At 39.5% G+C, this 27,991-nt stretch overlaps 2 protein-coding genes across 2 annotated transcripts in view; both read left to right on the top strand.

Annotated features, from left to right (window-relative positions):
• Positions 1–1,347: 1,347 nt before the first annotated feature.
• On the top strand, positions 1,348–13,532 carry uhrf1 (ubiquitin-like with PHD and ring finger domains 1). The gene is made up of 16 exons (XM_036522264.1): positions 1,348–1,500; positions 1,607–1,873; positions 2,134–2,294; positions 4,529–4,744; positions 5,096–5,211; positions 7,084–7,270; positions 7,761–7,884; positions 8,454–8,561; positions 8,684–8,788; positions 9,017–9,123; positions 9,221–9,383; positions 9,526–9,663; positions 9,859–9,976; positions 10,624–10,778; positions 10,930–11,028; positions 13,175–13,532. Exons 1-16 carry the CDS (start codon positions 1,348–1,350, stop codon positions 13,319–13,321), a joined length of 2,364 nt encoding a protein of 787 aa, XP_036378157.1. The 3' UTR covers positions 13,322–13,532.
• Positions 13,533–15,726: 2,194 nt separating this feature from the next.
• kdm4b (lysine (K)-specific demethylase 4B) overlaps positions 15,727–27,991 on the top strand; it is a 63,671-nt gene continuing 51,406 nt past the window's right edge. The window contains exon 1 of the mRNA XM_036521556.1: positions 15,727–15,826. The gene's annotated coding sequence lies outside the window, so the exon portion shown is untranslated. The remainder of the gene's footprint in view (positions 15,827–27,991) is intronic.

Genomic DNA, 27,991 nt, shown 5'->3' with positions numbered 1-27,991 from the left:
GGGTAAGTTACTTGGGCTGAACAAAAGGAAACTTCTAATTGCTTACATTAGTAAGCTAGCTAGCTAGCCACGTATTCGAACAGAAAAGCCACATTTTGAGACGAGACATTGCACAGTGCAATTGAAGATCGCTTGTTGGCAAAGGTGGATTTAGCGATTTAGCCAGCTTCTTCGGTGATTAAGTGTTTATTTCGGACAACGACCGTTTGGTAGCTAAGTGGTAGCTAGTTAGAGTAGGTGTTTCAGATTGGTTAGCAGTAGAACGCATGTGTTGAAATGAATGCCAGTAAGCTTCCGACCAATTGAGCGAGGTAGCCAGTAGACTAGTGCTTGAAGTCAGCGTGGCACCACTAGCTGATGTAGCTAGCTGGCTTGACGTTGGCTTCAGTTTCCTGAATAAGAATATACTTAGCCTCAATTCTAACTGGCTAAATGTATCGGTATTTGAATTCAGATTTACAACTAGAAAGTAGCCGTTATAGCGATTATAAGTGTCTCGTGCAGCTCACTTTATGTACAGAGATGATACAACGAGTCAAATGTAGCAGCTAGCAGATCTAACGCTCGCATGCTTTGTAGTACCACTTGTTGCTGCCAGCGCTGTAAATCGTCGAAGTCCCGTCAATTATGATGCCACCGTTCAGCGAGGTAACTTCACGCACTCTGTCGCTTTAAATTGATTTCTTCTTGAGGCCAACATTTGGAGTTAACATTAGCCGACCAGCTAGTTTCATATGGAGACTCATTTTCTGAACATTGACACAGGCAATCTGGCGGTCTCGCATATGCCAGATTGATGATAGTTTTCTCTTTTTTGTAAACTCGAGGAGTATAAAATCAAATATGGTTACGAAATGGCTCAGTTTACTTGATAGTTTAATTGATCTTTTCTTGTAGTTCTGCACTCTTTGCATGAATACGTTCTTTACACTTACAAGTCTAGCAGCAAAAAACTAATCTATTCTAGTCTAGTGTCGCATGAGTAACTACTGAGTCACCTGTACTTACCCTCCCCCATGTTGCCTTGGATTGTAGGGGGTGGGTCTTTTAAGGAAAAATGCATATAGTAATGAATATTGATCTTGGGCAGCTTTTCACAGTGTTTCATAGCTTAAGTGAAGGGAGATGCTCAAATCACATTTGATAAAGAAGAGTTTTGAAGTTATTCTTTTCTGGAAGTCTTCATTGAATTTTGTATGTTTATTTGCGACAGTGATGAGGTATGTTGCCTAAAGTTGTCCAAAAGTTTGAGGATATTTTCTTACCCTGGCTGTGCTGTGCCATGTCTCATGTGCATTCTGCCTGCCTTCACAACAACATGCTGTTCTCTGCACCAGGGCTGCAGCAATGTGGATTCAGGTGCGCACCATGGATGGCAAGGAGACCCACCGGATCGACTCCCTGTCCAAACTCACCAAGGTGGATGACCTGCGCCTCAGGATCACGGAGGTGTTCAAGGTGGAGCCGCAGAGGCAGAGACTCTTTTACAGGGGCAAACAGGTGGGGGTAATATGTGTGGAGCTGATTAGACAGGTCTGCATCTCTTTGTGTGCTCCAGTAACCAGTGCAGTCTCTACATGCTGCTGCGCTTCTTTTCCTGTTGCAGATGGAGGATGGCCACACCATCTTTGACTACAACGTTGGCCTGAATGATATTGTGCAGCTGCTTGTGAGACAGGTCCTGCCATCAGCTGCTCTGAACCCCCGCAAGGACAAGGAGGCAGAGCTGTCGGACTCTGATTCTGGCTGTGGCTCAGCCCAGAGTGAGTCGGACAAAAGCTCCACACACGGGGAAATGGAGGGGCAGACCCCTGGTACTTCAGCGCAGGCTGACCTTCCCGACCTCATCGACCCTGGATTTGGCTTGTATAAGGTGAGGAGAGGAGAAGGTGTACATGTCTTTTCTGGTGTAGAATAATTTGTTTGCCTTTATATCATCATCATACTTTTATTTGTTTATTTTTTTTTACATGAGGAATTACTGTTACCTGGAGAGTATATTTGGGAAGAGCAGTTTAGAACTGCAGAAGAAGCAAGCAATACCTTTTATGGAGTCATTGGGCCAAGTGTATCAACACAAACAAAATAAATCATTTAGCTAATGATTCAACCAGATTTTTGTTTTTCTTTCAGATAAATGAGTATGTGGATGCCCGGGATTTGAACATGGGTGCGTGGTTTGAGGCCCAGATTGTTAATGTGACAAAGGAGACCAAGAGTTCGGGAGAAGAAGGTGATGGTACTGAAACGCAGCCCGGTGAAGAGGAGGTTCATTACCATGTCAAATATGAAGAGTGAGACCCTCTCAAGTTTTTTTTTATTTTTTTTTTTTTTATTATTATTAGGAATTGTGCAAAACGTGTTTCTGGTGGCTCAAACCAAACAATTAGTTGGTATTCTGAGCTTTGAACTCACACATAAATGACCTTATAATGATACAGAAGAAATATTCTCTGGAATTTGAAAGTTGTAATTTGAGACAGTTTGGTTGTGAGTTGTCATTTGGACAGAATTAAACATTCATCTTACGCAGGTATTTGTGGCATATTAAAATGAGCATTTGATTTTATTTTATGTGCCTTTTTGATTAGTAAAATGGGGGGTTGTTGTCTGTGTGAATGTGCATAGGCGGGGTTAGTGTTGAGTTTCACAGTATCTCAAAAATAATTGCGGTCAATGATTTAGCTGTTTGTTTGACTCGCCAAAGGGAAGTTTTGAATTCTGCTCAGCCTCACCATTTACGCCCATGACTAATCAATGGATCAATATTACAAACAGGATTAACATAACTAGACTGGTAATGACAGCATAGACTGTTTTTTGTTCAACCTTAATCAAAAGTAGTGACTGTTAGATGTTTAAACTTGAACCCGACTGTCGGCTTGCAAATAAACATTTCTGCCTTTGTTTATGTGCTAGAATTCCAGTATTGATGACAGGGCAAAGCATGCAGCCTTTCTAAGGTTTTACAGTTGCAAGTTGATTATTGCTATGCCAACTCATTCCTGTTTCTGAGAATTCCAGTTGAGCTTTCTGTCTTCAGTTCGTAATCAGTTCTGCAGTGTCAGATATTTCTTAAATGTTAGCTACAGGCTAACTAATAGTACTGCTTTGAAGACACAGTCAAAGAAACCATGAACCCCCTGTCTAGTCCAGTGTTTGACAGTGTTGTAGTGCAGAAACGTTAAAGATACACACCATAATCTGCTGAAGTTGGCCTAGGGAACTTGTGCTGATGTGCTGGCAATGAGACTATCTGTGTTTTATGTCAGACTGGGATGTATAGACGTAGTTGTGTTTTTCAGCTATTTTGATGCAGACAGGTTGGCTTACTATGTATCAATACTGTACCGCACATAGTTTTCAAGGTTACACTTTAAATGTAGGTAACCCAAACTAAGTGGCAAGTAATTAGGATATGGAGAGTTAGAGAGAGTTAGAGAACCTGAGAGCTGTCTTAAGCTAGGTCTGACGTTTAAAAATAACTTTCGTTTGGTTTAGAAAGCTGCTAGTTAAAGGGTTGAAAATGATTCATTCACTATTTATATTAATTCTTGAATTGGAGAGATTCTAGTAGTTTGTTGGTGTGGGAAAAGTCAGTTGTTTTTCCCCACTTAATAATGTCATAAAAAATTGTTTTTTACCTGTGGCTCCCAGAATACCACTTACAAGGTGGGTGATTGGGGTTGCATTACAGTGTGGTCACCAAGTTGTAACAGCATTCTTCCTGTGCACCAGATTAAAGTCTGTTGAAGCAAAGGCACATGGTCCACTGAGCAGCAGGATAAATTGTAGTTTGACTGTTTGAAATACAGTAGCTTTTAAGTGGAATGGTCGGAGTATATAGTAGTTATTAATATTCTTGTCTCTTCTTGAATGAAAATTTTAATTTGTAAGGGTTGAGGACCAAATGTTTATATACTTTCTGTATGTTTTTTTGCATCATTGTCTTGCATTATTACATGTTGATATGCAAGTCGTTGTTCCCTAGTTTCTTATCTAATGACATAAGCTCAATTAGAAGCAATTAAACCTTGAACAAGGCTATTATGTTATTTCGATGTACAACTTTATCTTAAATTGCAATATTTTAAGACCTTTGATTTTTATTCCATATTACCCATCCCATGTCATGACAATAGTATATTCTGCTTTCAATTCTGTTGATATGCTTATTGATTATATTAGACTGGAGAGAGATTAATTTTTACTATGTATGTACTTCGGTATTATTAATTCATACTCCATTCCATCCATGGCTGTTTTTAGTTTATGGTGTACTAAAATGGAAAAAAAATATTTTGAATTATCTTTTGAAGTGATGGCAGCGGAGAAGAGGTTTAGAGTCATAGGAACATGACTGACTTCAGGCAAAAGCCATGAAACGTGTTTGCATTCTTTAAAGTCCAGAGTAGTCATTATGTTTCTGAACACAACATTATTAAAGAAGCATCTTCAAATATCCCTGCCTTTAGTCCTTTGCTTTTTACTTGTGCTGACTGCATGTCCCTGGTTTTGTGTTTCCCAGCTACCCTGAGAATGGAGTTGTGCAGCTGCAGGCAAAGGATGTGCGTCCTCGCGCCCGCACGGTGTACCAGTGGCACCAGCTGGAGGAGGGCATGGTGGTGATGGTCAACTACAACCCCGATGAGCCGAAGGAGCGAGGGTACTGGTACGATGCACAGATCCAGAGGAAGAGGGAGACCCGCACCCAACATGAGATCTACGCCAAAATACTGCTCGGGTAGTTATCTGGCTCAACCTGTCTGGCTTGTTGTGCATGCAGATCTTTTGAAAAACGGTTACACTATTTAAATTTTTCAGTAGGTGGCTTTTTAAAAATGTTGATCACCTAATTAGAACTGCTACATCATGCTTAGTGTGACCATGTGGTGTGTGCGTGCAGAGCAATTTGTCATGTTACAGTTGAGTGGGTATCTGAATTGTTGTAATTAAGAACTAAATGTAATTCATTATTCAGTGTTTTCTTCACCTCTTATTGCATTCACTGGAAATGTCTGCACCAACATTTGTGTGTGTGTGTTGCTCTGGTTGAAAGTGGCCAATGCTGATATAGAGTATGTTTGTGCTGTAGGGATGCTGGTGACTCCCTTAATGACTGTCGCATCATGTTTGTGACTGAAATATACAAGATTGAGGAGCCTGGAAGTGCAGAGGGAGCAGGATCTGCATCTGAGAGTCCTCTGAAAAGTAGGTTTGGTTCCCTCCCCCAGCCCTTTCTTGTCCCTAAATTTACTGCCTTGGATTTTATTCTGAGCATTGAAGTTTTTTTTTTTTTTTTTTTGGCTTTTTCCTTGTGTTACATCTACAGTCCACTGGGGCCAATCAAGTCAACTTTTTAGTACAAAACTTGCTAATAGTCAGGGTATACTTCAGTTTAGCTGTGATTTGAAATTACTCATGTCCTCTTGTGGATTAACAGCAGTTAGCCATTGGCATATTAAATCATAGAGTACTTGTAATCGTCCTCTTGGGAATTCATCTAAGGTTTTAAGACAGAAATCATTTGTTTTAAAAAGGATTTGTTTTTTTCCTGCGTGATACTAACTATGATTGTGATCCCTGTCAAAATTGCCGTATATCTTGCAGGTTGATGATAATGTTAACATTTGTTAATAAGTGTGTTTATGCATTGGTTTTGTTCTGTTAGAAACCTACATATATCTTATAGTTGTAGTACAAATAGGGAGTCTGACATTTTGGTGTGTGTTGTATTAATGATTTTAATGAATTGCAATGAATTACACCTTTGCGATGCAAATATAAATTGTCAGACACAGGTAATTGTTTATCCAATTGGAGATCATCCATTAGCTGAACACTGAAAATGCTCATTAATTACAGATTATAGGCATATTGGGAACCAATGAGGTGAATGTGTTACACAGGATAATGGATAAAACACATTGTGATACAGAAAGGACTGTAGGACATTTATTGTGAGAGGTATGCACTGCCCACAGCAATGGCAATTGATATTCTGGCAGTTCCACACATATGTTCATTTCAATCTAATTCTCTGCAATGGAGATACTCATGAAGACTTGCCTTGGAACTCCTCACATGCTTACCATTTATAAAAGATTTTTTTTTGTACTTTGTATGCATCGTACTGGTTAACATATTTGGACATAGACTTGCAAGGTGTACTGTTTACATTCTAGACTAATAAAACATAAAGACTTAAAAACTAAATTGAAAGGAATGCCAGTTGCATTACATAAAACATGTAGCCACTCAATGGTATTGTATGTGTGTAAGTGTGACAACTAGTGGACAAAGTTGTAACAGCAGTGGAACAAAAAATGTATAATATGTAACTGAATGAGGTTCAGTGCAGTACCTTTTTCTGGCTTTCATCCTGAAATGCTCACATACAGATCCAATGTCATATATGTCCAATTTGCAACTCAGCTTATGTCTCTGTTGCCTCTTTCAGAAATAGGCATTTAAATATCAAGACATTTAAACCTATTTCACATTAAGCACTGTATGTATTACACTGGTAGTCCTGTACATTTAGTTTGACACACTCTGTCCTGAACCCATGCCTTTGTGGAAGAGATTGTCGGGGCGTGAAGAGTTGTTAGATCACAGAGAGAAGAAATTGGCGATGAGGAAAGAAGCCCTGAATAGGTCAGGGCAGGCAAATTGGTATGCAATACTGATTTCAAATTTTAGGCTCATTAGATCTGGTTACGCTGTGCAGCACAGGGCTCTTTGTGTTAATGCATTGCACTGTGTTCACTTGTCTACCCAAATGATGAATGGCACTTATTTTCCTGTCCCAGTCATTCATCATTTTGTCAGATAAGAAAATGTGTTGCAAGGCATTATTGCAAAGGCATCAATGCTACTCATCTTAGTGCATGAGGTCCATGCCGTACAAGCATCTGAAAAAGGTAGCCCTGATTATATACAAATTATTCTGTTGGGATGGGCTTAAAAACCATAACTTTGGTGTTGGACAAGGATGTCACACCCCTGTGAACAAAGATGGACAGCCATGTAGCTAAAATACTAACAATGGAATGTGATCAACTGGTTTCTTTGTACTACTAGGGTCGAATGGGCCAGAGTGCAAACACTGCAAGGACAACCCCCAGAAGAACTGCCGTATGTGCAACTGCCACGTGTGCGGTGTGAAGCAGGACCCCGACAAGCAGCTGCTGTGCGACGAGTGTGACATGGCCTTCCACACCTACTGCCTGAACCCACCCCTCACCGCCATCCCTGAGGATGAGGACTGGTCAGTGTCAGGGGCTTGGGCAGCAGAGCTCTCTGCCTCAACTCGAGGTCCTGCTTAGCATGGTTGTTTGGGTGATGAGGCTAATCGCTCTGAGATTCTAGGGATAAGGGGCCTCCAGGGATGTGTTCCTTCAGGGTTTCGGGGCATCTTGTAGCTGTCAAGGGGTTTCTGCCTGTGAGAAAGAGGGCTCTGATTAGTGAATTTAATTAAGCCAACTGGGTAATTAGGCTGGTGGAGGGATGGGAAAACACAGTGCTGTGGCCTTTTGGGTTCTTGTATCGCCTGTCCTGTCCTAATGCGCATACTGCTACCATGCTAGTAAGGTCTCATTTCAGGAGTATTGGAGATCTCATTTTGTCCTGTGTCAGACTTTACCGCTAGATTTGAGTGTCTCCAGCAGAACAGTGGCATGATTTGTGATTGTTTTTAAAATCTTGTCCGATTTTGCTCACCCTCTATGTGATCAATGCTGTAATCTGACATCCTGCAGGTATTGCCCGGAGTGCAGAAATGATGCAAGTGAGGTGGTTTTAGCAGGAGAGAAGCTGAAGGAGAGCAAGAAAAAAGCAAAGATGGCATCTGCAAGCTCATCCAGCCAGAGAGACTGGGGGAAGGTGAGAACAATGAGACTAGTGTGGCGGGTGGTGGTTGACATCATCTATGTATTCTGTAATGTATTCTGAAATGCGTTCTTTTGCCTGATCAAGTGCTGTCTTAATCATTTCAATAAGTTTTCCCTGGGTTTTAACATAGCTTTGAGGCAAAAATAGGTGAGGATTTGAGAAGTGTGGGTGAATGAAGGCACACATAAAAGCATTGCTATTGAAATGGAAGCAATGAATTGTGACCATGACTCATGGGAACATTTAAACAAGTATCTATTGTGCTAATGCAGGAAATGTGGAAGTGATATAGCCTTGTTAGCCTAGTGCTTGTTACTGAAAGGTGTCTGCTTATCAAGCAATGTTGTTTACTCCATCCCATAGGTTATTTTTTTGTTTTTCCATGCATGCACACACATACACTGCAGTAAGGACACAATTGCAATGTGCCTCCTGACAAGCAAACCAGCAACCTTTGCGTTAGCAGCCCACATCCTGAACAACTGTGCTACAGTTCTGCCAAAATGGTGTGTCAGTTTGTCTGCAGTTTGGCCGAGTTGTCATGTTCTTTCCTCTCCCAGGGCATGGCATGTGTCGGCCGTACAAAACAATGCACCATCGTCCCCTCCAACCACTATGGCCCGGTGCCAGGGGTGCCTGTTGGCACCCTGTGGAAGTTCCGTGTGCAGGTGAGTGCTCTGCTCTGCCCTGGAGGAATCGACAGGATTGCACATGAGTGTTGTTTGAAGGAAGTGTAGTGTAGTGCTGAGGATCTCTGGTTCTGTACATTGATTGGGTGTGTTTGTTTTAGGTCAGTGAGTCCGGTGTCCACAGGCCACATGTAGCTGGGATTCACGGCAGGAGCAATGATGGCGCCTACTCCCTAGTGCTGGCTGGGGGCTATGAGGATGATGTGGTGAGTAGTGAGCTTGTGGATGTCATTCCTTTTCCCCCATCATATGTGGAATAATCAAAACCGATATGGGTGTTCGTATTTAAACTAACGTGGCGAGCATCTCGTGTTGGATTTTCAACAGAACTGGAAGACTTGAGTCACAGACAGACATTGATTTCTGAGAGACCCTTGTGCTCTACCTGGTTCGGTGTTGTGTGTGCATAATGATCAACAGTCTTTTGACTCTAGGATGATGGGAACGAGTTCACCTACACGGGCTCTGGTGGGCGAGACCTGTCAGGGAACAAGAGGACTGCTGAGCAGTCATGTGATCAGAAGCTTACCAACATGAACCGGTCAGTAGCCTGAAGATGGGACTATTCCGATACGCTTCTGAAATGAAGGAAGGCACTCTTGATTGAAATGGTTTCTTTCCTTGCCTTGCATCTGTAGGGCTCTAGCTCTAAACTGCAACGCAGCAGTAAATGAAAAGGATGGGGCTGAGGCCAAGGACTGGAAAGCGGGGAAGCCTGTTCGAGTCGTGCGCAGCTCCAAGGGCCGCAAGCACAGCAAGTACTGCCCTGAGGATGGGAACCGATACGATGGAATCTACAAGGTTTGTATGCTTGTTTTTGCGGAGCTTGTTAATCGTGCACATCATGTTATTTAATCACCAGTAAAATGTTTTCTGATAGTTTCTTCGTACTGCTAATAACTTCAGCTCGTCGTGTTTAAAAAGTGGCCTTTGTTTCTGCCAGGTGGTGAAGTACTGGCCAGAGCAGGGCAAGTCTGGCTTTCTGGTCTGGAGGTACCTCCTGAAACGCAATGATGATGAGCCGGCTCCCTGGACTCGAGATGGCAAGGAAAGGATCAAGAAACTGGGTCTCACCATGCAGGTATAACGCTGGACAGCTCTGTATGTTGTAAGATAAGCAATTGTTCAGAGTGTCTGTGTAGAGCGCCTAACATTTATATCTGTACAAATGCACAAAGAGCATTTTATTTGCCTAAATGTCCCTTGATTTTGATTAAGGACTTTGTTTCTTTATTTTTGTAATTTGCTTAATGATATTGTCCTCTGTCCCTATCAGTATCCTGAGGGTTATCTAGAGGCCGTGGCTGCTAAAGAGAAAGAGAAGGAGAACAAGAATGAAGAGGAGGTGCCAGACACACCCAGCAAGGGCAAGAGGAAGAGGAAATCGCAGGCTGGTCAGTGACCCTTTTTTGCCTGCTTATGTTGTCAGGATAGAGGAAAATGGCAGATATGAATGTTTTTAATCAGAATTCCATAATGTTCACAAGTGTGGTTTTCAAATGTTGTAAATGTTTAGGATACTGTTGTCAAGCATAAATGACATGTTGACAAATATTTGATCAGTGAATATTCTTAGTCACTCCACTCACAGGTGTAGACTCTTGATGGATGTTTCAGTTAAATATATAAAAAGTGCAGTTTTTTCATATTTGAACTTGTTTGCTGTCTGAGTACAGCATTGCTTGACTGTTTATATCATTTACGTTTTATTTGAATTTCGACGCATAACTGATTATCTGGTACTGCTTAAAAATAATAGACAATAGAGAATTGTCTGTGTTTATGTAAACATGCTCAATTTTTATATAATTCTTTTTTTTACATATCCAGTATGCACAGTGCTATGATGGAGCCCAAATATTTCTCCATTTACAAATTGTTTAATTGGGATTCTTGTGAGTTGATGCACAATGAGTTGTTGCTTCTCAATAGTTGAAATTTGTGTGAAACATGTGGATGGTGTATTTACCTGTTTTTTTTTTCCTGTGGCTTTTGTTTTTACTTTCCAACCATATAAACATTCTTGGTAAACTATTAACAGAAACGGAGGAGAAAACCTCTCCAAACAAGAACACCCCCAAGAAAGTGAAAGTGGAGGCATACAAACTGACACGAGAGCAGAAGGCCTTGATCAAGGAGGACGAGCTCAACAAGAAATTGTGGGATGAAGCCATGTCATCTCTGACACTTGGACCGGTGCGTAGAGCCTGCAGGTCATACTTCACAAGACTGATGGAATTTTGCTGAAATGGAGAAAGGCAGAAACCGGATATGAACACAAGCACATCTTTTGAGTGTTTAGTCATAACATTGCACTAATATTTTTGTGTTGTTTTTAAACCTGCAGAGATTTCTTAACAAAGTTGAAGAAATATTCTTGTGTATATGCTGCCAGGAAGTGGTGTATCAGCCAATCACAACAGAGTGTCAACACAATGTCTGCAGGGTAAGTGGAAATACTGTATGTAACTGAATCCAAGTTGAACTTTTTTTTCATTGAACTTTGCAAGTGGTACAAAATACATATTTTTGAAATTTTAAATTAAAATGCATTGATTAACAAACCTCAAAGTCCACAGATTTCTCAAGGTGCACCAAAAGTTTGACAACCTGACATTATTGATAGGCACAAAAATGACAGCAAAATATGCATGTGCCAATTTTGAAGAAAATCCAGGGGGGTTATTTTCAGTGTTTAGGTTTTGATCAGATGTTCTGAACAGCAAAAAAATTGCATGGCCAAAACCCAGTTGGAGACTTGTTTTTCAAAAATGCCAAACCAGAGAGCTGTGGACAGCAGATATCTAGGAAGCAAACGCTATTGACAGTTAGCCAGCCTTAAAAGTGTCCATCACTCTTAGCTCAGTCAAATATTCCAGTAAGACGGAGTGCATTCCTGCCTTTAACATTCTCAAATTATGTAATATTTCCAATGCTTTTAAACAAAATAACTCAACTTTTTAGCATTTCTTGGGTGGAAACAAAGCAGTTTTTTTTTTTGTTGAAATTGTGTTCTTTTTCTCTTGGTGCCTCCTTCCTGTGTCCTGTTATGTGTAAAGAAATGCTAACGGAATCGATGGAACATTACATCCACCTGTCATGCATATACAGTGCCGTGAAAAAGTATTTGCCCCTTCCTGATTTTTTATTTTTGCATATTTGTCACACTTAATTGTGTCAGATCTTCAAACAATTTAATGTAAGACGACAACCAGAGTAAACACAAAATACAGTTTATAAGTGATCATTTTATTTATTGAAGGAAAAAGGTTATACAACACTAATCACCCATGTGAAAAAGTAATCCCCCCCCCAAACTTAACTGGTTATGCCACCTTTAACAGCAACAACTGCAACCAATAGCTTCCGATAACTGGAGATCAATCTTTCACATTACTGTGGAGGAATTTTGGCCTGCTCTTCTTTACAGAAGTGCTTTAATTCAGCCACATTGGAGGGTTTGAGCATGAACTGCCCGTTTAAGGTCCTGCCACAGCATTTCAATGGGGTTCAAGTCAGGACTTTGACTAGGCCTATCCAAAACCTTAATTTTGTTTCTTTAAAGCCATTCAGAGGTGGACTTGCTCCTTTACTTTGGATCGTTGTCTTGCTGCATAACCCAATTGCGCTTCAGCTTAGGATCAGACATTTTCCTTCAAGATTTTCTGGTAGAGAGCAGAATTCATGTTTCTGTCAATTATGGCAAGTCGCCCAGGCCCTGAAGCAGCAAAGCATCCCCACACCATGGCGCTACCACCACATGTTTGACTGTTGGTATGATATTCTTATTGAGGAATACAGTATTAGCTTTATGCCAGATGAAACGGGATCCATGTCTTCCAAAAAGTTCCACTTTCGACTCATCAGTCTACAGAACAGTATCCCAAAAGGCTTTGGGGTCATCAGAGTGTGTTTTGGCAAATGTGAGACGAGACTTTATGTTCCTCTTGGTTAGCAGTGATTTTCGTCTTGCAGCTCTTCCATGGATACCATTTTTGCCCAGTGTCTTTCTAATGGTGGAATCATGAACACTGACCTTATCTGAGGCGAGTGGGGCCTGCAGTTCCTCAGATGTTCGTCTGGGTTCTTTTGTGACTTCCCAGATGAGTTTTTGACCTGCTCTTGGAGGAATTTTGGTTGGCTTGGTTCTTTTGATCACAGCATAGTGTGCTGCTTGTTGAGACCTTTTAGCCTACTTCATATTGCTGGAGAGGTTCTATTTGTGATGTTTAGATTCAACAGGGCTTGTAGTAATCAAGCCTGGGCGTGTCTAGTCTAATTAAACCCAATTATCAATTGGACTTAATTGGTTGAGTAACTAGGGGGCACTTTTTCACACAGGGCTAGTTGGTGTTGGATAACTTTTTTCCTTCAATATATAAACTGATCATTTAAAAACTATTTTGTTTACTCTGGTTGTCTTTGTCTTACATTATATTTTGTTTGAAGATCTAACACAATTAAGTGTGACAAATATGCAAAAATAGGAGAAATCAGGAAGGGGGCAAATACTTTTTTCACAGCACTGTGTGCTGCTCATGTGGTGAAAAGGAAGGCTGAATGCAAACAAGTATTCCTTCTGTTTCCTTTAGGAATGTCTTCAGCGCTCCTTCAAGGCAGAAGTGTATACCTGTCCGGCTTGCAGGCACGATCTGGGGAAAAACTACTCAATGAGTATCAACAAACCCCTCCAAGCCATTCTCAACCAGTTCTTTCCTGGGTACAGCAGTGGACGGTGATAACTTTGCTCACCGTCTTAAATTGCTGCCGCATTTCCTCATGGAGACGACACGAACTCTGGTGATAGTAATGCAGTCCAACAAACAGTGCAAACAATCATTTTCTTAATATATTAAACCCATTTGTGTGTAAAACCTTTACTATCTTGATGTTGGGTGGCTGTGGTTCCCCCCCCTCAGAATTTGATTTCAGTCTTCAAGTGAAGAGTTACCTTTTATCACTGCAGTTCATACCTGGTTAAGCTGTCAATAATTTGATCATAGTGTTGGCTTTTACAGCAGTAAGCTGTCTTTGTATTGTAAAAATGTGCATTTTATCATCTTGGGTCCATCAGACATGATGGATTTGCTGTTAAAGCTAAACATTGGTATATAACCAGCATTTTGCCTGTCCAGAGTTCTGTTAGAATCAAGCTCCTTAATGCATTGCTTGCTGAGAGAGGTCAGTCAACTGATATATTATGATTCATCAAATGTCAAATCTTTTTTACCAGGATAGTAACTGGTGAATTGTGTGTCACGAGCAAAATGCATCCATCCATCCATTTATAAGTTAAATGGGATGAGAACAAAAAGACAACAAGGTCTCTCTTGTGAGATCTCTATCCTTACAAGAACAAGTTGTCATTATTAAAGCTATAAAATGGACTGTTTTCCCTTAAATGTAATTTTTCCTGTTTCCTTTTATCAGTTAACTCAATGCCCTCCTGTTATACTTGGGGAAATCCAAACGGACAGCTTTCTCGCCCCAAATCCTTGCATCTAGCCAGCAGCTTTATACAGAAATGAGGGTGCTGGAAGTTGAGTCTTTTGTGTGTATACACTGTCACAGAACAGCACCATGGGGACTCCAAGAAAGCTGTAACTATACAAAAATGCACCTCTTACTGTAGACAGGAAAATTTAGCCTCTCTATGGTAAATGTTTTAAATGAATACTCTTGTAATTTTTTTTTTTTTTTTACTGATACTGTGTTTACATTTGTATACTCGATTCACAAACACAGTGCCAAATGCTGCAGGTTGTTTTTTTTATTTTGACAATACCTCAAATGTTTCCATAAAATTTTAGACTGGAACTTTTGTATATTTTCAGAAATTGTATATTTGTAGCACTTGTTTTAGCCATTTGGTGTGTCATGTAGTTAAGCTTTTACGTGTAAGTAACAGTCCATCTAAATGGCAAAGAAACCCAGGACTCAGAAAAATAAACTACAATTTAAACATTTTGTATTTAAATTTACAAGTTCAATAAACAATCCATGAAGTTTATACTGAACATCTACTTGTTTAGCTGATCATTCTGGTGTAATGTTATCCATCTGCTATGGACAAATGATCAGGTCTGCCATTAAAACAGCCACTTGCCTCCAGGTGAGCTGGTACCTTTAGACAAAGGCTCTGTTTGTTGTACCTAATGGCAAGAAGGAGGAGGGTGGGTGAAACACTTGTTTTGTTTTTAAAATAAATGTTTTAGGATTTCCATAACGTTTATATGTTTGATGGATTAAATTAAGGCCCACAATTCTAAGGCAATTAAGTGGGCTGCCCTGTCCGAATTACCCACTAAGACTTGTCACTTGGAAGCGTCATGAAATTCTTTTAATGTTGGCTGCGCACATATTATTTGGATAATGCTTTCATGTTAGGACCCTATATAGACCTATGCTACTACAACAATGTCGTTAATAAGCTTCTGTATGTTAGCATCATTGGCAAATTTGATTCAGTTGGCTTCGGAGAATTACAACTGATTTGACTTCGAATGCAAAATAACACCCATTAAATGCAAATGATTGCGAAGACCACGTTATTCGGTTGACTTAATGTACCTGGCTACGACGACATAGTGACCGTAACCTATGCAGTGGAGGTAGTGTTATCGGATTGACCATGTCAATGCTCAATACACTCTCTCCTTTTGCGATGTGGCCACTGCGTGGAAACTTGGGTTTATGTCTTTTAATGAGATGCTAGTTAATTAAGGGTACTTTATCATTGTTTGGTGTTTTTTCGTACTTTTCAGTTAGGGATATCTTGCTGGCTAGCTCGCTGTGGACCAGCCGTCATAGCTTACTACCACCAGTACCAGACACACGACACCTTTGCTACCCACGGGGTGTTTCCAAGGTCTATGGCTATAGGAGCGTCCATGGCCCCTTGAAAGTTAACAACGTTTCCATATCATTAACCCTTTTCTAGCCGGAAGTTGAGGCTGTATGACACAGACGCCTTTTCCGTGATAAGTTTATCATGTATGCTAACTAACGCTATTGGTACAGTGGACCTTCTTTCGGGGAGACCAACCAATCAGCTTTTTAGAAGTTGGCCTGAATTTGCCTACCAGGGTGTATTCTAACCAATCGGGGGGCTGAATGTGAAGAGGAGGCGTGAGGCCGAGCTTCTCTGTGCAGAGTGTTCATAAGATAATCGATCGTGTGGATTTTTGAAAGGGAGACAAATCTAATACGAAGATTTCGATAAATAGCAAAACTCGGAGCAGGAGGTAAAAACGCCATTCACTTGTCGATACGAATTGCGTCAGTGAATATTGTTAGACGTGTATGAAGCTATTGAAACAGCTGTGTGGTCGCCTTCGTCGTGCTGTTTTTGTTGACTTTTTATGGAAGGAATGGGGGGTCGGAGGGCATCAAGGAGGAGAGTAGCTAAAGGGTTGTCAATTCAAGACCGCAATGGATAATCTGCGGTAGTTTTGTAAATGTATAGCTAGCTGTAATACGTGAAATGCATTGTATTGATTGCATCTCTTGATACTGTGCAAGTCAAGCGAGCTGGCTAACTAGCTGCTAGCTGCTCACGTTAGCTCGGTAGCTGTCTGCCAGCAAGATGAACGAAACAGGAAAGGGAGCCAGTGAGCAGGCTAACTCAGCTAGCAAGCTGACATTAATTGATTCTGGTCTGTCCAAGCATCCACCGTCTTGCACTGGTCTGTTACGTAGCAATTATATGCTGAATGAGTTGAAGCTAAGTACCCACCTTGCTGTATTAACGTTTGCGATTTAGACTAGTCAGCTTTCAGCTTGCTAAGTTAGGTAGACTAGCTTACTACATTAACCAACATAACCATGGGTTGTTCAGCAGCTGGGTATCGAAATAGAGTTAAAACATCGTCGGTTGTTTGTCGGTGCAAGACTTTATCAACGAATCTAATCTTGCCACAATTTTACCGTTTTTAACCTTACGATAACTAGGCTGCGAGTCAACTGGCTAACGTTAGCGAAACTAAATAATCTACAGTAGTAAACTAGCTAGTATTATCTGTTGTCGAGCTATCCAGGCACGACTACTTCCAGAGAATTATGTGATATTGTCGAAGTTAATATATTCCTGAAACTTTTTCCAGAACTTTTTTTTCCCCATCAAGTTATCTCTTTTGCTTGCCTCTAATGTTTCTTAGCATTGTGAAACGGTTGACGCCCTCTATAAATTAACTTGGCTAACAGTCAGCTACCTAACGTTACAATCTAAGCTGATTGAAGGTGGGAATGAAGTTTGGATTGAAGTGAAGTATGACATGTAATGCAGTTGAGAAATTTTCTTAAATCTAATGTGTACTTGTACCTCGTAAATGTTTTAAAGGCGAAAAAAACATTTATAAGCAGCTTGTTTTACTAGAATTTAATTCGTTTGGTATAATTTTTGTTGTGTGAGAGGCCTAAACTGTGGGCACTAAATTATCGTAGAATTGACATCACTCGCTGCGAAGAAATCCCTTTAATACATTTTTGTTTGTGCAATTGTTTTTACAAATCACTTATTACTCTGTTGATTTCGGTGTTAGGTGAAATCCTAGTATCACTGGGGAATAAGGGTACTGTTACTTCAGAGAGGTCAGTCATAGCTATATTTCCCCTTTTGGTGTTTTTAAAACAACGCATTTAAATATTATTACTATATAACTATTATACTATTATATTTAACGCATTTTACTAATATCATTCTTAGCTATAGGAATAGATAAATAAACTGTAACTGATGGAAGTCGTTCTGGATAAGAGCATGTGCTAAATGCCAATAAGTAATGTAATGTAGGGACATTATAAGTAGCTAATCAAATTCAGTTGTATGAGATTTCAGCACACCTGAAGTGTCATAAGTTAAACTAAGATCAGTTAGCCAGCTTTTTACAATTTTGAAAATGTGTGCAACTCCAAGCTTAATAACCATATTTTTAATGTAAGGTCAAACTGCACACTTCTAATTAGAGGCTCCTCAAGACATCTCAGGTCAGATCAGCTGTCTAAACAGGAGCTTCTCAACCAGGGGTTTGAGAACCCCTGCATGTAGGTCTCAGTGCTATGGAATGTCTGTAAGACTGTGTGAAATGCAGTCTGTACTATAATATTTACTATAAAATGATGAAGAGGGTTATTCATGTGAATTGTAGGGATACAGATACGGTAAGGGATACAGATCTTAAAAAGGTTGAAAACCCCTGGTCTAAACTGTCACCAGTTAGCATAATACTGGTGCCGTTCATAGCAGCTACTACTGTCCCCCTGACTGCATCACTGGCTGTATACATTTCAGGCATGAGAGCTGACATGGAGAGCATCATGTAGATAAGCACAACGAAAATGGGTGTAGTTTGCATTTAAATCTCGTAATTGGAGAGCTTGAACTTCCTAAATTCTTTGTTCAGAGTGAAGCTGAGTGTTGAGTGTGCATCTGTGCATTTGGTATTTAAATATTTTTAAGCATCTGATAAATGGGAAGGTATTTTGCTAGCTGCTTGTAGGCTTTGTTCCTTGTGTTTTCTACCTTTTGGAAATTATAGGACAGCAAAGCCAAATAGTGCTTGACGTTTTCAGGAATGGGGTCTGTTTGCCATTAAGTTTGCAATGAGTGTACAGTACCCTTTTACACCCTTTCGTGTTAATCTTCTGGAATGATTAAGAATTTGCAAGCTAGAAGGTCAAAAAGTGAAAATTTGAGAAATATTGCATAGAGGTTGCTATGTAACGTTGGCATTATGTCAAGCACAGGATGGACTTAGTAAAGGCAGATTTAAACAAATATAAGCAATAAATTACATTGCAGTGCTGTAATTGTAGCACACTATGGCAGTAAAATGCGAAAAAGCAGTAAATATTTCTTTATCTGTAAATATATGCATAAACATGATTGAAATACTGTTTTTCATTCTCCTGTGCTGCAAACAATTTTATAATATTTAAACCCTGTTAAAATGACACCCCTCTTAATATCACATATGTTCTGCACAGCAGAGAGGACAGTAAGTGAGTCAGCCTACAAGGTAAGTGTAATAGTTGGAAAAGTATTTGTTTCTCAAGCAGTAATATTTTATTAGTGGGTCACATGTAACTTTCCACCAAGTTTAAGTGTGGACCACAGTATGTCCTGACCAGAATGCATTCCCTGCAGAATTTGTCTGTAAATTTAGCTCTTTTGTTTGGCTTTGGGGTTAGCCCTAGTGTCCTCATTCTGAGCACCAACGGATGAGGAGTTGGGTGCTGTGTATATATGAAAGGCCATGAATCACAACTTCTGTAAGGCTTGAGCAGGCACCTGTAACACTCAAGCTCATCATAAAATTGGAAATATCTGAAAGCTTCCCCTGAAATATTACTTTTTTTCATATAAGTATCCTTTAAATCAGGAAACAAAACATTTGAGTTTGTGCATTTGCATTTTAGCCTATTTGTTTACATTACTCATAATTACATTTCCTCTCTATCATGTCATGCAGCCCCATCTTTAACTACAAGAGAACCTATCCAGCATAATGGAACACATGGCCAAAAACAGACTACAAAACATCCATAATTCAAATATTATTTCATAAAAATAATTTACATTCAGAAGTTAGGCTAGCTTGGCCACATCCCTTAATTTTGAAATATAAGTAGATAAATAGCTTGTAATTAATAGAAAAAATTGTCTAGAATGAAAATTGACAAATTATGGCTACTGTTGCAGATTTTTAATGCCTATTATCCAGTGTGCACTAAGGAGTATGATTTGTATGCTGTACAGCATGCACAGTTGTGGTTGACCTATCTATACTTGAGATGGCAGAAGTGTGTCATGTATGGTGAATAGGACAGAATAAAACAGAAAGCTAGCCAAGTTATTTCTAATAAGTAGCTAACTTGCTGGTTGGAGGACACAATGGTAGTTTAGATTAACTTTTTTCTTGTTAACTAGCTGCTGAATTTTTAGAGATAATTTTGCCAACATAGTTTAGCTAATAGCTTTAAAATATCAGCTTTAGCTAATATTTTAGGTAAAATTGCATAAAGAAATTCAAAAACATGTTTTACATGACATTTGACGGGTTAATTTGTAAGAAAGCGATATTAATCTATGTTTGCAGGACTGAAGTGGTAAATTCTTATAAAATGTTATCGTTCATTAGGCTATCTATTGTCAAATTCAGGTCAAGTGTAGACTACAGACTCAAGCACTTTAATTTGATAGGAAAACCGATTCCAGAATTGGAGCTGGAGTTCTAAGTGGAATTGGAATATTTAATGAGACTTTTTGTGGATAAAATCAGAATTTGGTTAAACATGTCAGGGATATTGAATTTTATTTGGATTAGAGCTTTTAAACTGAATAGAATATCTCAAATTTATTTCAATTTAATCCATATTTGATTTCATAAAAGTCAAAGAACATCGGCATGTCAATACTGACTGTGCCTAATTCAGTGAGTGTATGTCTGAATTGTTGAGTCCTAAGTATAACAGCAAAATGTGTAAACTTTTGTATATTTTAATAATGTAATTAAGAGCTGTAATATTCTGTATGAAGAGTGAAAGAGTATTTGCTAGTTACTTGTAGTTAGGTATGCTAGGCTGTCTTTGTTCTCTGGCTCCATGAGACTGATTAAGGCAGTTAAATGTGAACAAACCAATGTATTACAGACAAGAATTTCAGTCATTTCCTATGGTGACGAAAATTGTGTTCTTCAGCAAAATATTTACAGATTCTCAATTTAAAATGAATTAAAACCTGTAGTTAAGTCTTGGTTGGATAGATAATATTTATTTAAAAATAAACACTCTTACTGCGAAGAAACTGCATAGACTTGCACATCAGTACATCAGTAAAAATTGTAATCGAATAGTCGAATACTGATTGTTAAAAGCTTGTGATCCAAGACGTATTTGTGCAGAAAAATAAGAATGTCAGCATGATCTGAGAATGAAGGTGAGAGGGAGGAACCCTCAGACCCACAGCGAACTTTCCTGTTGGTACTTTAATAGTTGAGACAAAAATATACTTTTAGAGGGTATGCTGATGTCCTGTTTCATATCAGGTAAGATTTTAGCCGTCTGCCTGTACATTATATCATATTTTCATTTGAGGCAAGTGTGTTGCAGTTGTTTATAGATGATAGATTTGTTTAATGTTGTTCTTTTTATTTTTATCATTGTGTTCCCAAGCAGTGATTTAGCTACTTTTTTACACCATACCCTGCTGTAGATAGGTAGACAAAAAGTTGGTGGCATAACAGATCAGGTAACTAATTTGTCTGCAGACCTTCATTACAGAAGAAAAAGGAAACTGTTTCAGAATCAGGTGAGCTAATGCACAGTGTCGAATAGTTGAGTATTCTGTCTCAGCCCTACTTATAGCAGAGTCAGGGTTTTTGTTGCATTTGCATTACCTCTAGCTAGAGTCCTGATCCTGGCTTTAGCTGGTCTTTCCTAGCTAACTTTGAAATACAGCACTTGATTCCCCGAAAACTGATCAACCAGGACCTTATAAACTCAAACCCAAGGCTAGTGACATCTACAAGATACAGAGTCTTGAAAAAAATACCATTCTATGTTGACTGCATGAGTACTGTGCTCAAAGTCAAAGTTGCAAAGAAGAAGCGTATTAAGGCTCCACGCACTAAGAGGTGTTTTGAGGTTATATGAATTTGCCAAACTGTATTGCAGTTCTTTTTGCTTTTATAATATTGTTTTTGCATTTTTTTGTTTCTTTCCCCCTTTTGAACCAGTTTGCGATCACTAATGTTGCTCATGCACTCCCTCCCACGCTCACAGCAGTGCATGAGATGGGTGCAATTATCCAATACACCATAGAGGGTGCTGCAGCAGAGATGTCTTCCGAGGGATTTTCAATTAAGTTTATGTGACTCTTCGAAAAAATAGTGAAAAACCTTAAATGGGACACAGAATCTAAACTCCACTTATCCTGCAAACATTAGCACTCTTTGGTCCGAATGAGAGTGAACTAGGTGACTGTTGGAAAAGCTTCACCTTCCAGAAAACTGAACAGATGCATGTCTTTAGAAGCACACTGAGCAGTTTTATCTAAATGAGCGGGGTCATGTCGGTTACCATTTGAGCTTTCTTTGATTCATTGTTGGGTCCAGTGGATTGTCTGAATCCTTATGTTTCAAGTGGTCACATTCTGAGATGGTGGTTCTGACATGCTGGCTTTGCATTGCAAATCTTGCTCACTGCTATCGGGTGTTTTGTCAGGTGTTTTGACACAATGCTTCCTTACAGTGCTGTGCATACTTTTCAGCAGTGCAGGAGGCACTTGTATGTTGAATGAATCAATGGTTTCAAACCTCAGACCTTTTATAATTATCAAACACTTTCCTCTCCCGAGAGCATGGCTGCCACCCAATCCGCAGGTGAGTGAGTGAGTCCATGCTTCGAGCAACATTACATGAGTATATACTTGAGGAGGAAGGGCAAGGGGATGTTTTTATATGGAAGGCGATCTGAGACATACTCTGCTGTAGGGCTGGGTGATAAGCCGTCGCGATATATCGAATAGCTATTTTTAGTGCAATAACAGCTATACCCGGTATGTGGCGTTAGGTTTCTTCCCGTATTTTTTAGAGTAGGGACCGATTCGATCCAATATCGGTATCGGGTGCCGATACTGACGTAATTCACTCATTGGATATTGGTGTATTAGTCATTTTCCTTTTTATTGCTCAGAGGAAATATGCAAATAAGATTTCACACTTTATTTTTCAGTTTTGTTCCTTCACACACAGCCGTATTCAAACCTGCCATGCGGATTTGACAAGATAAATTAGGATACCTAGATTACTCTTGACGCTTGCAATCTCAGATGCACCCCAGCCAATTTTAGACACCTAAAATGGGCAGAACTGCTGTCCATAAATGAGAAAATCATATCACAAGTTCCCATATAGCGATTAACAACCACTAGAAGGTGTCATACATTTTGGCATTTTCCCAAGTGCATAATCTGTGATCGGATGCGAGTGCCGTCCTCTTCCATTGTCGTCCTCTGAGAATAATCAAACAACGCCTGCTTGAAATTAAGAAATTAACTTCAATTCAGATTTGAACAAAATTTTAAAAAGATTCAAGTTTTCAGACTTACTGACAATATGTAAGTGTAAAAGTCAAGAGGAGTATAAAACTAATGGGCTTGATTCATTATTCATGCATACAGACATTTTTGTCCACATAGTGTGGGTATGATCAAAATGACACATTGTTTGGATTCCATCATTTTGTTCTTGCATGTTAACGAATTTCACCACTGCTCCAGACCACGTAACACATACGCAAGCACAGTTTTGAGCGACATGAGGTTTTTTGCCATTCCAATGAAATTGCACAAGTGTCAGATTTGTATGTGAACAAAATGACCTTCTGCATTTGAAATACATTAAATACGATTCGATTTGCAATAAACAGAAAATATACTACGTAACTAATCAATAAGGTCATAGTTTAACAATTAATTTAATTACAATATAATTGTAAATCTTTCTGTACTGTAGTATTCTATTTTGTCTCTGTAAGCAAACACTGAACTCGGCGCTTACTACGGATGCGGTGGTTTAGGGAAGCAAACTACCATATAGGAGTAAACACCGGTATTATGTTGGACTAACAAATCCACCAATAAAGTAAATACAGGTGAAGTGCCCAAGTGCAGAGGGGGAACCGCAAATCAGCAAACGTCAGTCACACAACATTCATCAGTGGTACTCTGTGTTATACATAGGCACGTTTTGGAAGCTTTGCTGATGACACTGCTGGTCAACCTGCAGACACCATGGAAGGTTGCTTACTGTACAAGCAAATACGCTCACTCGCTATGGAGCGGGTTGGTTGGTTTGCTAGAATGCTGGTGCTTGTGTTTGGACACAGAAAATTTCACATTTTTGTACACAGCGCAGAGGGGGCGCAAAATCACGTTGGCCTGCCGTGTCCATTGCAATATAGCTATGAAACATGACATTTGTTTGCTGTATGATCAACGGCAACTAGAGGATGTATGCCTGAATTGCAGAGAACGGGGTTATGTCTTACATCTGTAAAGTCTACTCCTACATACTTTCTATGTGTCGGATACAAATGTCACTTGGTAAAGACAACAGTGTTTTTGATAAAAAAATTTGTTGAATATAGGGAGTCCTTTCAAAGTCATGCTTATTTCAAGCAGTGCTTTACCGGTGTCTAGGACACCACTGTTTACACTAAAATTTATAAATATTTTCTCACATCTACCTCTGTCAGAATTGTTTACATCTGTGAATCATAGCGATTGTTTTCCTCTTTTCCTTTTCGGGTATACCTACAACTTGGAAGTTGGAATACCCTTGTATAAGTTTGTAAGGGTATTTACTTAAGCGAGTTACAGGTAGTGTACATGACCCTAATTTAAGAACAGCTGAGTTTCATCATGAGACAAATAAGGGTAAGGATGAAATTGGGTGTTTTTGCACATTTCATGAATCTGACATGACTTTTTTATGCACTTTTCGCTGGAACAATATACTCTTGTTTCTACAAACAGTATGCTGAATGAGGACCAATGTCTTCCTTTTTGCAGCTTCAACAAATGGCCCTATTATGCAAACTTACTTTCAATAAGATGGAAGTTAAGCCAGTGTTCAGATATGAAAGAGCGCTATGATTACTGTGTTTGCTTTTGTTTTGTTGTACATGAGCAGCATCTAGAGCAGTGGTTCTCAACCGGTGTGCCGTGAGGCAAAGTGAAGTGTGCCATGGAATTTTGAGGAACCTGATGCATTTTTATATAGGTGTGTGTGTGCACTTATACTCTGTGAAAAGACTGATGTTTTATATTGTGCTATTAACCCTTTCGCACGTAACTTATTTTTATGCTATGTAGCGCGTGTGTTATGTTACATGGTTTGTGATGTTTTCATTAGTGTTATTAAGCTTCTCATAGTTTTCAGTTAGCATTTGCTATATTTTTTAACATTAAATTGCTGTTTCCTCAAAGCTAAAATTAGCTAGAATTTTTCCAATCTAGTGTTCTAATTGCATACGTGCTAAACGGCAAATCACACTGGTGTGACCGTACGTGCGAAAGGGTTAATTGAGTAATGTTTTGTTTTATTTTATTTATTTTAGTCAGTGCGGCATCATGAACAGCAACAATGTCGGACAAGTTCTTGCTCCGATGCACTTCAATGCATTTTTAATAAATTATACGATTGCCTGTCTGATTTAACTATCTGTTTGATAATTATTTGACAGTCTGCTGTAGTGCAATATGGGTCAAATCTCGCTAATGACATTATAGCCTATCATAATGTGTGTGACATTCTTCATAATCGATAACTAACTTTAGATGAATACTAATAGCGCATGAGTAAATTAATCCAATGAAGCAGATTTGTCTGCATGACACCAGTAAGACAGGAGTGAGACTTAATTATACTGCATGGCAGGAGCAAAAACACGTGCTATCCAGTTTGCAGCTAATTTAATGTAGCATGTTGCAAGATGAATATGAGTTGTGGGTAGATTAGTTCATAAATTCATACAGGGGTGAAATGGCACAAGTTAAGCCAACAGACCAGTGGAAGAGTAGAGACTGCATTGATCAGCAAATGAGTGTGTACCTGTTCAAATTTTAAGTTAATCTACATCAATGACAACATATTTACTGTAATTTAATGTCACGATCCCCCTAAAATATCATGAGATGAAGGTTCAGTACATTTTAAAGTAATTGATTGCTGATTTTTGAACTCGTTATTGGGAAATCAGTAGTTTGTCTTCTCTCGTGCCAGCAGCTTGAACCAAGATGACGTCTTACACTTATCCATCATTTATGCTTTGGTGGCATGAAATGCAGAATGCGCTATACTATCATCACTCCGTGCCATCGAATGTTCATTTTGTCCACTTAATTGTTTTGCTATATTACTGAATGATGTGCACAAAAGGGATTTAGCACACTATATTCCGTGACTCCGCAGTTACAGAAGGCATTCGGTCCACGAAAGCAAAGGCTGCTTGAACTTTCGTAGACATCAGTGGTTTACAAAAGTAGGTAAGTACAAAATTAATTATGTTCGTAGGCTATAATACCGAAGGTATGATGTGCATGAAAAGGCTTTGGTCCAATACATTCCGTGAGTCAGCATTAACATCATTTACAGAATGAATTATGTGTCATGAAATCACACAGGAATAATTCCGTACACTAAAGCAAATGCTGGTTGAACTTTTGTAGACAGAACTGTTTGTTACATTCATTTGGTGACTTACAAAATGCCAAAACAACATGCCAAAGCGATGATGGGACGACATTCGAAGCTTTGTTCGAAAAAGGTTGGCTAAAATTCAAATGGCAAAAAATGGCATTTGACACAGCCCTACAAAAATGTGACTGTGTGCATCGTATAAGTTGGATGGTTTTGGTCATCAGCTCTAATTATATTTTTCCATTATTATCATCACTAAACATACATTTTCTTTCAAATGTTTAGACACACAAACACATACAAACACCAGATATAACAAACACTACAATTCTTCAGCAGTAGTAAATAAATATATAAAAATGAAAGTAGCCACCTGTATCAGTATTTGTGTTACCAGTGCACAAAGTCATATGTCACGCTTCCGGCATTCCAATTGAGGCATCATGTTTTACATGTTTCAGTCATAGGCAGAAAGAAGAGGTTTCACTAGCAGACTAGCAGCGTCAGTGTGAAACATAATGAGTGTGGCTGGAGCTGAGATTGAAATCGAGGATGCGCCATCCTCCTGTAAATCAGAAGTGTGGCAACATTTTGGCTTTCCGATCATTCAACAGGAGAATGGCGACAAATTAATTGACAAAACGAAGATGGTATGCAAACACTAGAAAAACTATCAGCTACACTACTGCAAATACCACGAATATGATGCAGCATCTACAACGCCACCACAAGGACAAACTCCAGTCAGGGGATGTGAGAAAGAAAGTGCTTAAAGGCCAAAAAATTTGCATCCTCGTTGCCTCAGGAGTGCAAGATATCACCAGATCCATAGGATTATCACTAAAGACATGAGACCATTCTCGGTAGTCGACAACAAAGGATTTTGCATACTACTTAAGGCACTAGAGACCAAATACAACATCCTGTCATGCCCGCACTTTGGTCAATCTGTAATACCAGCCTTGTACAACGAAGCAAAAACCAAAGTGACAGAAATTCTGAAAAGTGTGGACAGTGTGGCAATGACGACAGAAGAATGGACGTCCAGGGCTGGTCAGAGCTACATTACAATAACGGCGCATGTTATCAACAGTGAATGTGTGCTGAAAAGTTTTGTGCTCCAGACTTGTCTGCTTTTTGAGACGCACACAGGAACAAACATAGCTGAAGTTTTAAAATCGGCCATTTTGGAGTGGGAACTTGAAAGACCAAATCAGAGTATCGCTGTTGTTACCGACAATGCATGCAACATGGAGGTGGCAGTGAGAGAAGCCGGGCTATCACCGCATATCAAGTGTTTTGCACACACACTGAATCTAGCTACCCAGACAGGATTAAAGACACCCAGCGTCAGTCGTTTCCTCGGGCGAATGAGACGGGTTGTGGACTTCTTTCACTGAAGTGCCACAGCAACAACTGTGCTCACTGTAAAGCAAAAGATGCTTGAGATTTCACAACATTGCTAAGCTAAGCTAATTAGCTAAGCTAATTATGGACGTTAACTGCTGCCCTGGTAAGCACAGAGGTGCGCAAAAATGCTCGTCAACTTGATACATTGGATAGCTCTGACATCAGTGATGCCGAGGACATAGTGAAGCTTCTGAAACCTATAAAAACAGCTACCACTGTGCTGTCTGATGAAAAGCATGCCACACTGTCACTTATTGTACCTTTGAAATAAATGATGGAGCAGAGCATGGTACCCAACCAGGATGACTCCACCACTGTGGCTGACATGAAGAGAGCCATACTGCAAAATCTCTCATGCAGATACAGGGAGGAACAGGTTTACCTGCAAGAGAGCACTGCTTTGGACCCGAGATTTTGAACTTTGCCACACCTACACCCTGACCAGCGTGAAGAGCTTTTCCACAGGTTGAAGGACAAATCAATACGGTTGCAGCACAAGGTATGCATGAATTATTAATTTAGAGTGTGTGCACATCATTTTAGAATCTATGTGGTTGTGTGTATGTATTTCATTGCATTTAACTGTGTGTGTGTGTGTTTGTCTCCTTTGTTTCTGCATGTGTGGACCTATATGGTTGTTATTTGTGTGGCTCTGCATCTGAATTTGTGTGTGTATGTGTGAGTGACCTGCAGTTTTATATTCCTAAAACATTTTTCTTGTCTTTCATATTGAGAGGTTCAGACTGTTGAGGAGACTGAAGCAGCTGCAACTGATGGGGATCTCACAGATGCAGCATC

This window comes from Megalops cyprinoides, chromosome 2 (genome assembly GCF_013368585.1).
Source record: "Megalops cyprinoides isolate fMegCyp1 chromosome 2, fMegCyp1.pri, whole genome shotgun sequence".
Classification (NCBI taxonomy): Eukaryota; Metazoa; Chordata; class Actinopteri; order Elopiformes; family Megalopidae; genus Megalops; species Megalops cyprinoides.
The sequence above is the reverse complement of the archived record's forward strand: the minus strand, read 5'-3'. Positions and strand labels throughout refer to the sequence as shown.

Excerpts from the sequence above, each read along its gene's own strand:
- uhrf1 (XM_036522264.1), top strand. The coding sequence starts at position 1,348 with ATGTGGATTCAGGTGCGCACCATGGATGGCAAGGAGACCCACCGGATC. Across the intron at positions 8,562-8,683 it reads TGTGGAAGTTCCGTGTGCAG|GTCAGTGAGTCCGGTGTCCA; the intron begins GTGAGTGCTCTG and ends TGTTTGTTTTAG. Across the intron at positions 9,124-9,220 it reads AAGCTTACCAACATGAACCG|GGCTCTAGCTCTAAACTGCA; the intron begins GTCAGTAGCCTG and ends TTGCATCTGTAG.